General features: G+C 43.1%; 2 protein-coding genes across 3 annotated transcripts; both read left to right on the forward strand.

The window, feature by feature from the left end:
* LOC135097101 (fibrocystin-L-like) lies at positions 1–4056 on the forward strand. Of its 2 annotated transcripts, XM_063998864.1 has the most exons (6): positions 22–766; positions 938–1086; positions 1429–1629; positions 2209–2457; positions 3142–3300; positions 3555–4021. In XM_063998864.1, the coding sequence occupies exons 1-6, from the start codon at positions 694–696 to the stop codon at positions 3822–3824; spliced, it is 1101 nt and encodes a 366-aa protein (XP_063854934.1). In that variant the 5' UTR covers positions 22–693; the 3' UTR covers positions 3825–4021. The 2 variants fall into 2 exon arrangements, with proteins under 2 accessions (XP_063854935.1, XP_063854934.1); XM_063998865.1 differs by lacking the exon at positions 1429–1629 and having other exon boundaries at positions 1–766; positions 3555–4056.
* Positions 3892–10582, forward strand: LOC135097113 (uncharacterized). Its single transcript, XM_063998871.1, has 4 exons — positions 3892–3989; positions 4271–4495; positions 5061–5190; positions 8911–10582. The coding sequence occupies exons 1-4, from the start codon at positions 3892–3894 to the stop codon at positions 8959–8961; spliced, it is 504 nt and encodes a 167-aa protein (XP_063854941.1). The 3' UTR covers positions 8962–10582.
* Positions 10583–11524: the final 942 nt, after the last annotated feature.

The raw sequence follows: 11524 nt of genomic DNA on the forward strand, positions 1-11524 counted from the left end.
TCCTTATTTACATGTATCTCCAAAACTTGTCGGTCTAACTTTTCCATACTGTTTATTGATTTGCACACTGTTATTAAGTCTCCCCTTTCTCTTCTCTCTTCCAGTGTTATTAATCTCATTCTTAGTCACTCCTCATAAGTCTTTTCCTTCAATTCTGGCACCATCTTTGCTGCTGTCCTGTGCATTCTTTCCAGTTTCCTCAGTTGCTGCAGCGTACTCTAACTCAGGGCATAATCATGGTTGTAATTATTTTTTTCGTCATATTCATGTCCATGTAGGTAAAAGCCACTCTAATGTTACTAAAAATCCTCTATGCGTGGCCAAAATTCCCACATGTGCTTCTCTGGTGACAGTGTGTCCTGGATAATCACCCACAAATCCTTTTCCTTATTACTTTTCTTTATCATATCTTCCCCCTTTTTATAGTTCTATGTAGGTCTCCTTGTACTTTTCCTGTGTGTGTGTGTGTGTGTGTGTGTGTCAGATATCCACACAGCTCTACAACACACACTTGCACACACACTGCACCCAAACCAGGCACTTAAGAAACTAAAGACTTATTGTTGTTTGAGATCCCTTAACACTCCCCATACTCTCCTTTTGTCTCATCCCACAGGCATTGTCCGTGATGCTTCCTGTGCTGTGGTTCCATCGTGGCAGGCATGGAAGTGCTTCTCGCTGCGTCGCCACCTCATGATCATTGAGAGCATAGACACAGACACAGAGGTGTGGCGCCTCTCCCCCATCGCCCTCATTGCCAACCCTGGTGAGCAATACAAGTCACCTTCTCCTCTTGTCTCCATAAATCTGTCGATGTGCCAGACTTTTATCTTGTTCCTTTAAATCTATTTACCAGATTGTCAATTCCACTTGGGATTTTTTGTAAGTGTCATTAATGCCGCCTCCTCCTCCTCCTCCTCCTCCTCCTCCTCTCCAGGCCCCAGTGGGTACGTGGATCTCCTCAATGGACCAATGGACAGAGGCTGGTGTGCAGGCTACATGTGTCAGGAGCGAATCTCAACCTTCTTCTCAGTTGTGGTGACCGGGATGACATATGAGATGGCCATGACCAGCACGCCCCCTCAGGTACTGCTATGGTGCTTGTAGTAGTTGCAGTGGTTGGAATGGTAGTAGTAGTAGTAGTAGACAGTGATTGCAGCCGTGGTAGTAGTAGTTGTAGTAATTTTCAGCAGTATAATAATAATAGTAATTGGAGATAAACAGCAGGCAATTCACACCAATCTTTTTGACACATAACTTAACATCATTCAACCCAGCCTAACCTCACTTAAGCCACACTGACCCAGCACAACCTCACCCAACACTAACCCAGCCTAATCTAACCTAATCTAATCACTTACTGCTTCAGGTGCTGCATCTTTAACCTAACCTCACCACACTGATCCTCCACTCACATCACATCCTCAGGTGCTGTGTCTGCACCTGCCACACAGTCCATCCTCCGAGGCTGTTGTCCTACGCATCTTCTTCCCAAAGCCTCAGCGTTATGACATCTATGTGGATAGTGTCTTTGTTCCCCCAGCCAACCTTAACATCTCTGCAGCTGGCTACCAGCTGTTGCCTGAGGACCCCACCCACCCTCAGGCTTTCCTTCCCACACTGGACAATGTAAGGGATGGCTGTGTGCTGTGTTGTGTTTGGAATGTAAGGGATGGTTGTGTTGTGTTGGGAATGTAAAGAATGACTGTGTGTTGTGTTGTGTAGGGAATGTAAGGAATGGCTGTGTGTTGTGTTGTATTGTTTGAAGCACTGGAACTCTGTACTTTGCCCTGCCTCTCCCTGTCAGTTTGGGGCAAAGGAACAACTGCTCTGCCTTGTCTCTCCCTGCTAGTTTAGGGTAACAGAACAACAACTCAGCCTTGCCTCTTCCAGTCAGTTTTGTCATGCCTCTCCCTGTCAGTTTTGTCATGCCTTCCTGTCAGTCTTGTCATGTCTCTCCCTATCAGTTTTGTCATGCCTCTCTGTCAGTTTTGTCATGCCTTCCTGTCAGTCTTGTCATGTCTCTCCCTGTCAGTTTTGTCATGCCTCTTCCTGTCAGTTTTGTCATGCCTTCCTATCAGTCTTGTCATGTCTCTCCTTGTCAGTTTTGTCATAGCTCTCCTTGATAATTTTAAGCAAGGGAAACACTGTTGTGGCATGCCTGTCCCTATTGCCATCTCTCCAGCTCACCCAGACCCTCCCCTGCAGGTAGTAGGGACCAATTACTTCCAGCGTAGTGCCAAGCTGGTCCATGTGGTGCTGCGCGGAGGCCACGTCCTTGACATCAAGACCACACCCGTGATCACCCTCACCAGTGGCCTCATGGTGAAGGAAGATGAGTTTTATGAGCAGAACCTTGTGATGAATCTGGCCAACCTGTTTGAGGTATCCCCAGACAACATCAGGGTCATCAGTGTTATGCGGGAGGACTCCAAGAGACAGCAGGGAAGGCTGGAGGTGGGTATAGTGCTGGCTGAAGTGATGGTGAGGATGTGTGTTGGTGGGTCTGGTCTATGTTGAGTCCGACTGTGGTGGGTGCAGCTGTGTTTGGTGTGGCTGTGTTGAGTCTGGTTTTGTTGGGTCTGTGTGTTGTGTGTGACCATATTGTTTGTGGCTATGTTGGGTGTGGCTGTGTTTGGTTTGGCTGTCTGGGCTGCCTGATCTCCCTTGCTAGTAGCTCAACATGCAAGACTTGTTCTTAAAGGTTTGGGAGTTTCAACTAATTGTAGATCTAATGGAATTTGTCTGGATTTTCAAGGTCATTTTTATTACTCTTGTGATAGGGAATGATCTCACCATGAAAGGGCAGAATTAAACCAGTTTATGCTGTGATGCCTTGCTGTGGAAGTATTTGGACAGCTGTGCTGTGCCTAAGCTCCTGGGATGTAACAGTCCACAAGACTGTCCCTTTCTGCTAGGTGCTAATGGAGCTAAGAGTGTGAGTGATGTGTGCAGGAGTGTGTGATGCTTTTTCTGGGCCATCCTGTGTGAGATTGCCAGCCTGGTATATAGATAGATAGATAGTGGTAGTTTAACAAGGACTGTGACAAAATTGCCTATGAGATTCTTACTATTCATTATATATGAAAATAATTACCAAAGAGAACAAAATGTTTAAGAATATAACTTAAATTTGTTTAGGCTGAAGTGGCCAGCGTTCCAACTACAAGCCTGAATGGTGAGGGGGAGAAGGGAGCAACTGGCGGGGAGGTGATTCCCTATGAGAAGCTGGTGCAGAGTCTGGAAAAGGCCATCAATAGATTCCAGGACGAATCGTGCAGCAACTGTGCCTCTCTCTCGGTAAAGTGAATCTCTGCTCTCTGTTCCTTTGTGATCTTATGTTATCTCTTCCTCCAGTGCCTTCTCTTAAGGCAGACACTGTTCTTTGTCCCTTTTCTAACTTGAATCACCTCTCCCTCCTGTAACTCCTCTTGGTAAAATGGCACTGTTCTCTGCCCCTTTACTGCCTTGAATCATGTCCTCCTGCACTTTGTCAACAGCTGAATCATTAACAGAGGTAGTGTGTTCCTCCAGTCCCCACCTCTCTTCCTCAGGTGAGTGACCCCATCGAGCCACCACCCAAGGAAGCCCCTCCAAAAGCCACAGAGGAGGAAGGCACTGTTGTCATTCCAGATGTTGAACCGTTCTACAAGCAGCAGGAGAAGGAGGTGGCAGAGAAGATCAAGGAGAGCCTGGCAGTGACAGAGTATGTCGAGCCATCCAGTATATTGGTGCTGAGTGGTGTGCCCAGCAGTGTGGTGCAGTACACAGTGTTTGAAATGCAGCCGTCTGTCACTGTACTGGGTAAAGAGGTGTGTCTGTAGTTGTAGTATACAGGACCTGAGCTACACATCTCTGGTTCTGTCTCCATCTTTATTCATCCATCAGTTTATGTACATTTCTTGCCACCATCACCTTTGTTTGTCTACTTGTGGTATACAGGGGCTGGGCTACACTCCTTATCCCATCTCTGTATTCATTCAGTCCTTGTGTGTGTCTTTGTATGTGTGTGTGTGTGTGTGTGTGTGTGTGTGTGTGTGTGTGTGTGTGTGTGTGTGTGTGTGTGTGTGTGTAATAAACCTTCAGGCCTTTTTGTTTCTCATGAAAGGACTCAAAGATCCACCAATAATTATTCTCTCTCTCTCTCTCTCTCTCTCTCTCTCTCTCTCTCTCTCTCTCTCTCTCTCTCTCTCTCTCTCTCTCTCTCTCTCTCTCTCTCTCTCTCTCTCTCTCTCTCTCTCTCATCCTCTCCTCAGGGTGCACCCATTAGTGACCTGGGCCACAAGAGTGATCCCTGGCAGGTCACAGCTAGTTTGTCAGGAGCTCCGCCAGGTGCCATCCTCATTGGCACCACCACAGTTCCCTACAGGAACAGCACTGCCACCTTTACCGACCTGTCTGTCAGCAAGCCCGGGGAAGGGTACAACCTCTCTTTCACCATCACCTTCCCCAGCTATGCTCCAGTCCTCACTGCCACCCTGGTGGAGACCTTCAGGTAGGTACAAGTCTTTTTTATGTAAGAGGGGGACTGGTCAAGGGCAACAAAAAGTGCAAAAAAAAGCCCAATGAGAGTGCCAGCCCCTAAAGAGAGGTCAAAAGGACCATCCAAAGGATAAGTGTCTGGTGTAAGAACAGAAGAATAAGAAAATAAGTGAAGCTGTAAGAAGCCATCAGGTCTATACATGGCAGTCCCTGTACAAAACATGCCTACCTATTTCCACCTATCATCCTCATTCTTAAACCTGTGTAATCTTATTTTAAAGCTCACAAAAGAATCAGAATTAACAGCCTCATTACTGAGTCCATTCCATTCATCCACCACTCTATTTAAGAACCAATTCCTTCCTATCTCTTAAATTTAACTTAATCAGGGTACATTAATGGAAGTCTCTAGGGATTAGGCCTAGACTGAAAACCTCAAGTCTGACATGCCAAAAAGGAGAGAAAAGGATCTCAGTATTTACTATTTGCTATTGGAGTCACATAAGTGATCTAATAGCTGGTCATCTTTTGGTCTCCCCTCAGTGCATAAGTGATTTCTTCTTTTTGCCTTCCCTCAGCTCAACACAGATGAGTGCAGCAATGGTCCTGCAGCAGCCCAGCATAGTGCAGGCCAGACAGCCCATCGCCATCACTGTTCAATTTGTTGACGAGGATTCTGGCTTGGTGCTGGATGGCCAGGCCTTCAAGGTGAGGAGACAGACAGGCATGATTGCCTTAAATGTTGCATATAAAGAGTAACAAAACAGTATAATCTTTGTTAACATGATGTGTTCAGTTTGTTGACAAGGACTCTGGCTTGGTGCTGGATGACAAGTCTTTCAAGGTGAGGAGACAGACAGGATTTTTTTTTATTTATTTATTTGATTTTTTTTTTAAGTAATAAAACTATCATTTCTATTATTGTTATCATGAGGTGTTCAGTTTGTTGACAAAGATTCTGGGTTGTAGTTTGATGGCAAGGCATTGAAGGTGAGGAAATGGACAGAAATCAAGGTAAATTTTTTTGGATAGAGTAATATAACAATATTCATTCTGTTATCAAGAGGTGTTCAGTTTATTGACAAGGACTCTGGCCCAGTACCTGGATGACAAGACTTTAAAGGTAGGGTAGACAGGAATTATCAAATCAAGTTTATTTTTTGCATATACTCCATACGTATGTATGGAGTAATAAAGCAGTATTATTTATGTTATCATGATACATTCATTCAGTTTGTTTACAAAAATTCTGGCTTAATGTTTGATGGTGAGGCTTTCAAGGTGAGGAGATGGACAGAAATTACCAAGTTAATTAAGGGACTGTAATCCACATTTTTGAATGAAAATGTATGCAAAAAAACAAAATTGGGCTGTGCACGCTGAAAAATCATCCAGCACTTTGGCAACAATCTGCCAAAGTTTGAGCCGTGTGTCTGGGGTGTGACTTGTTTACAATCAGGCTTTAGATTACACCTTGTGGTACTCCTTATGTTTTGCTATTTTTCATGTACTGTATCTGTTTTTTTTTTTGTGTGTGCATGATTTTTTAAGACTTTCTTCAGATGTGTGGCATGTTATCCTTAAGTGGTGGGAGGGGAGGGAGTGGGGCAGTAGTTACTTGATAATGAGTCAGTACTCAGTTGGCCTAAGGTGAGGACAGGGCATGTGTGTACTGCCACGCTGGTGTCAGACCACCCACACAACTCATAAAATTTATGAGAGAAATTGTGTTATTATCTTCTGTGAAGACTATGACAGAATGCCATGACCCAGGAAATACATACTTCTGTGACTTGGCCAGCTACCACCACCACATACCTTCAGTATGCTTAGTGCATTACAGGCCTTGCTGTGAGTAAAAAAAAAAATTGTAATAGAAAAAAGTAGATCAGCTGTTTTCAAACCTGACAGTGGTGATGTGATGAATTGTGATGTATCATTTGATGCATCATCTGACGTCAGATGAAAAGATGATGAGATGCCTCAAAGGCATGACCTGCAATGAACACCTGCATTCATGAGTGTGGAGAATTGTTCCAAGTATTGGAATACTTCAGACAGGACAGTGAACTTCCCAATTGTGACGGGCGTCTGCAATTACAATGTAGGCTGCTTGTCAAGTGGCTTCACAGACACTCTTGGAGCTGAGTTTATCATTACACTGGAGGAGTACCTGAAGGCCAGAGATGCAGCCATGGACACACACTCAGACTATCTTGGTACTGAGTTTGTCACTACACTGGAGGAGTACCTGAAGGCCAGAGATGCAGCCATGGACACACCCTGCAGGGGGAAGCAGAGGAACACCCCAATTCACACAGATATGGAGTGTGTTGCAGGGGTTGATTGATGATGCAATAAATCACACTTCTCAAATGTAAGCCTTTCTTCTTTAAAGTGATACTTCATCATTAGTTTTATGTGCTATTTACTTTTTTCGTTGTGTATGTCTGCATTGCTCACAGATTTTATGTAAAGATTTTTATTTATTTCATTAAGATATATTTTTCATATGCATAAGTACACATTTTCTAAGTTACGTTGAAAGTCACACACTAATATATATCTTTTCCCTACTATAAAAACATCTTTGTGTAGAATGTGCATAAAATTGATTTAGCAGTAATTACTTTTGTCACTGATAATTTTTAGATAATAATGAGTTGATTTAGTTTTAAGGAGTTATGAGTTAAAAATTGTATAGATATAGAAATTTATATATTAACTTTTCTTCCTCTTATTTTTTTATCTATCATCCTACAATTTGTACACACTTAAATAGGCATCATAGCTACCGTAAGTAAAAATAAATCATGTTTGTCGGTTAACAGTTTCAAAAAACCTTACCAAAAGCAGACCACAGTCTTGTAAGTTTACATTTTGTTAAGCCAAACCTCCTGGGACCATATGCATTATCACTAAATTACTGCTTAAACATTAAATCATCGTTTTACATCCTCAATATGGTGGAACTTGCCACTTAAATTCTGAAAGATACCGTCTGAAGTCCTCAAGATGCATCATAAAAGATGGGTTCACCTAGGCTGCAATGCTACACTGGCTGTGCAATCCTATAGCCTGACGCTGGCGATGCGATGCTTGCCACGTGAGTATTCACACCGTAAATGATGCTGTGCTGTCAGACAGTGCTTGCATCAATTGTCACATCACTCAGTAGCTCAGTGCATCTGCAGCATCATGGGAGACATTGCTCTGTGGTCTCTTGAGGAGGAACTACTGCTTCTAGCTGTGGCAAAGAAAAAGAAATTGAGTGCATGAAATAAATCCAGCAAGACCAACATACAACCACGGGTATTTCTGTAGTTCTTCTATAAGTTGTTCCATAGCAAACAGTTTGCACCTTTTCTTCCTAGGGGAGCAACAAGCAGTAATGACTGGAAGCTACACAGCTTTGCATCATACGCATCGTATAGCTAGTGTAGCATCACAGCCAGTGTGAACCTGCCTTTAAGATTGCATCCTATCAGCAAGCAAGGCTGTGCTAGATTAACTCCACTGACACTGCCAGCAGCAGCAACAGACTTTTCATGACAAGAAGGAAGTCCTGAATGAGTTGGATGACTGAGCTGAAGACATATCGGCTGGTCTGTACTGGGATCATTGTGATTGATTTTGTGTGGGAAATACTGAAGAGACCAATTTCAAGAAATAAGGCTCTCTCCCCTGAGATGCAAGTGTCCATCACTCTGTGGTACTTCACAACAGGCAAGATGCAACACATCAGTGTGGATGACTTGGGGCCCTCACAGCAGACCACCAGCAGGGTCATCAGTAACACAGTGATGCATGCACCACCTTGGTGTGCAGTCAAAGTTGGCACCACCTGATTGTTGTTTTGACAAAATGACAACAGTGGTAAATAAATACCTTCAATAATTAAGCTTAAACTAGTCAGATTATTGTTGAGAACCATTAAATGAATATATTTGTTTTATTATACATATCATTTTTACTCGTTATCAGCCGTTTCATGCAAGATTCATCAAAAAGCGCTACATGTCTGCTTATGTCAGCCGGTAGTGGTGTTAGCACCTTAAGAAAGTAACTCAACAGAGTCCCCTGCTAGGACAGTCACTTAGCACTCAAGTCCCATAATTCAAGTTCCCTTACTAGCTAGGATGTAACCATAGCAGAGTTTTATAAGTATGGTTGCTAGGGTGTTGTAGGGTGGTTCACAAGACTGTTCCTTCCCACCAGAGACTGATGGGCCTAAGAGTGTGAGTGATGTGTATGTGAGTGAGTGGTGCTTTTGTCTGGGATTGGTGGCCTGGTATATAGATAAATAGATAGATGAAGGAAGTAAAATTATACCTCATCTGTTATCCTTCCATAAGAAAGGGCAGGAGTTGAGAGAAATTGCATCTGTGCTGTATTTTCTTTCCTGAGCCTCTTCTCTCTCCTCCTCAGGGCCAGACATTTGTGGGTGAACTGCTGGCAAAGACTGCTGAGGGACACTGAGGTTATTCAGAGGTATGCCAAGTGAGAAACAGAAGAGAATATTACAAGGAGGAGGTAGTAGACATCTGCTGAAATGATTACTCCCAGTGAAGTCTAAAGCACTGGATCAGGGAGTGCTGTGAACTTATCATTAAATCCAGCTATGATCTCACTGAACAGTTCTCTTTGTGTCTTCCTATACAAGGTGGAAGTCACAGCCTGCCCTTTAAAGACAACTCTCTTCCTTCACACAAAACTACAAGCACCTAATTACACATACACCCTTCACTCAAAATTCAAAATTATCATGACAACTCCTACACCAGCCTTAAAGTCCCCATCTGGGGAGGGGACCACAAACGTCCCCAGGTCGAACTGCTCTTCTGGTATTGACCCTAAGTGTCTTGACATCCCCCTCAATTTTTTCTTCATTAACTTCTGCATCATTCGCAGTCTTAGATCTAATTTTCAATCTGTAAAACACCATCTCTCCTCTACTAAACCTCATTTTCTTTTCCTCACTGAAACACAGGTGTCTGAGGCAACTGACATTAACCCCATTTCTATTCTCTCATACTTTCTCTATCCTCATTTTCACTCCAAAGCTGGATGTTGCATTTATGTGTGCAACAACTTAACCTGCTCTTGTGCCCACACTATTGAATTTTCCAAGTTTTCCACCATCTGCCTATGACAAGAGTCACTCTCAAACTAAATTTATCTGTGCTGTATACCTCTCACCTCACTCCTCTGACTATAAGAAATTCTTTGACTACTTCCAAAGTGGAGCACATTTTGAGTCTCTTCCCTTTTGCAGAGATCTCCATTCTCGGAGACTTCAATGTTCACCACCAACTTTGGCTTTCCTCTCCCTTCCTGGTGAACTAGCCTTTAACTTTGCCATCCTCCACAACCTAGAGCAATTGGTGCAACACTCTACTCATAATCGTAACTGTCTTGGAGATGCACCCAACATTCTTGACCTTTTCATAACCTCTAATCCTTCTGCTTATGCTGTCACCCTCTTCTCTGTTGGGCTCCTCCCATCACAATCTCATATTTGTAGCTTGTCCCATCGCTCCAATCTCTCCTCAGCATTCCATAAGCAGAAGTGCCTCTGGCATTTTACCCCTGCTAGTTGGGGGAACCAGAGAAGGTATTTTGCTGATTTTTCTTGGAATGACTACTGCTTCTGTGTCAGAGACTCATCTCTGTGTGCTGATTGCATAACAGAGGTGGTAGTGTCTGGCATGGAGGCGTATATTCCTCACTCTTTTCTTGAACTAAACCTTCCAAACCTTGGTTTAACACAACCTGTTCTCATGCTATATATGATAGAGAGGTGGCCCACAAAAGGTTCTTGAGCCTTCCATCATCAAAATCTCATAGGCTTTATATTTTTTGCCTGGAACCATGGTAAGTCTGTTCTACAACTAGCCAAAAACTCATTCATTAATAGAAAGTGTCCAAATCTTTCAATATTTAACTCCCCTCATGACTTCTGGCATCTAGCCAAAAACATCTCCAATAACTTTGCTTCTTCTTCTTTCCCTCCTTTATTTCAACCAGATGGCACCATTGCTATCACATCTATCTCTAAAGCTGAACTCTTAGCTCAAACCTTAGCTAAAAACACTACCTTGGACAATTCAGGGCTTGTTCCTCCCTCTCCTCCATCCTCTGACTACTTCATGCTACTTATTAAAATTCTTTGCAATTATGTTTTCCATGCCCTTGCTGGCCTAAACCCTCGGAAGGCTTATGGACCTGATGGGGTCCCTCCTATTGTTCTCCGAAATTGTGCCTCCATGCTTGCACCTTGCCTAGTCAAACTCTTTCAGTTCTGTCTGTCAACATCTGCCTTTTCTTCTTGCTGGAAGTTTGCCTACATGCAGCCTGTTCCTAAAAATAGTGACTGTTCTAATCCCTCAAACTACCGTCCTATTGCTTTAATTTCCTACATATCTAAAGTTTTTGAATCTATTCTCAACAGGATGATTCTTTAAACATCTATCACTTAACAACCTTTATCTGATCACCAGTACAGGGTTCCATCAAAGCCGCTCTACTGGTGATCTTTTGGTTTTCCTTACTGCGACTTGGTCATCCTTTTTTTAAAGATCTTGGTGAGACTTTTGCTGTTGCCTTAGACATATCACAAGCTTTTGATAGAGTCTGGCACAACGCTTTGATTTCCAGACTACCCTCCAACAGCTTCAATCCTTCTCTCTGTAACTTAATCTCAAGTTTCCTTTCTGACCGTTCTATTGCTGCTGTGGTAGACAGTCATTGTTCTTCTCTTAAATCTATTAACAGTGGTGTTCCTCAGGGTCCTGTCCTGTCACCCTCTCTCTCTTCTTATTATTCATCAATGACCTTCTGAACCAAACTTCTTGTCCCATCCACTCCTACACTGATGATACCACCCTGCACTTTTCAAATTATTTTCCTAGACGTTCAACCCTTCAGGAAGTAAAGAGTTCACACAGGATAGCCACAGAACACCTGAGTTCTGATTTCTCTAAAATTTCTGATTGGGGCAGAGCAAACTTGGTATTATTCAGTGCCTCAAAAACTCAATTCT

The sequence above is a fragment of the Scylla paramamosain genome, unplaced genomic scaffold (assembly GCF_035594125.1).
Source record: "Scylla paramamosain isolate STU-SP2022 unplaced genomic scaffold, ASM3559412v1 Contig12, whole genome shotgun sequence".
Lineage (NCBI taxonomy): Eukaryota > Metazoa > Arthropoda > Malacostraca > Decapoda > Portunidae > Scylla > Scylla paramamosain.

Excerpts from the sequence above, each read along its gene's own strand:
- LOC135097113 (XM_063998871.1), top strand. The coding sequence starts at position 3,892 with ATGTACATTTCTTGCCACCATCACCTTTGTTTGTCTACTTGTGGTATA. Across the intron at positions 3,990-4,270 it reads TCTGTATTCATTCAGTCCTT|TGACCTGGGCCACAAGAGTG; the intron begins GTGTGTGTCTTT and ends TGCACCCATTAG. Across the intron at positions 5,191-8,910 it reads TGGATGGCCAGGCCTTCAAG|GGCCAGACATTTGTGGGTGA; the intron begins GTGAGGAGACAG and ends TCTCCTCCTCAG.
- LOC135097101 (XM_063998864.1), top strand. The coding sequence starts at position 694 with ATGATCATTGAGAGCATAGACACAGACACAGAGGTGTGGCGCCTCTCC. Across the intron at positions 767-937 it reads CGCCCTCATTGCCAACCCTG|GCCCCAGTGGGTACGTGGAT; the intron begins GTGAGCAATACA and ends CCTCCTCTCCAG. Across the intron at positions 2,458-3,141 it reads GACAGCAGGGAAGGCTGGAG|GCTGAAGTGGCCAGCGTTCC; the intron begins GTGGGTATAGTG and ends AAATTTGTTTAG.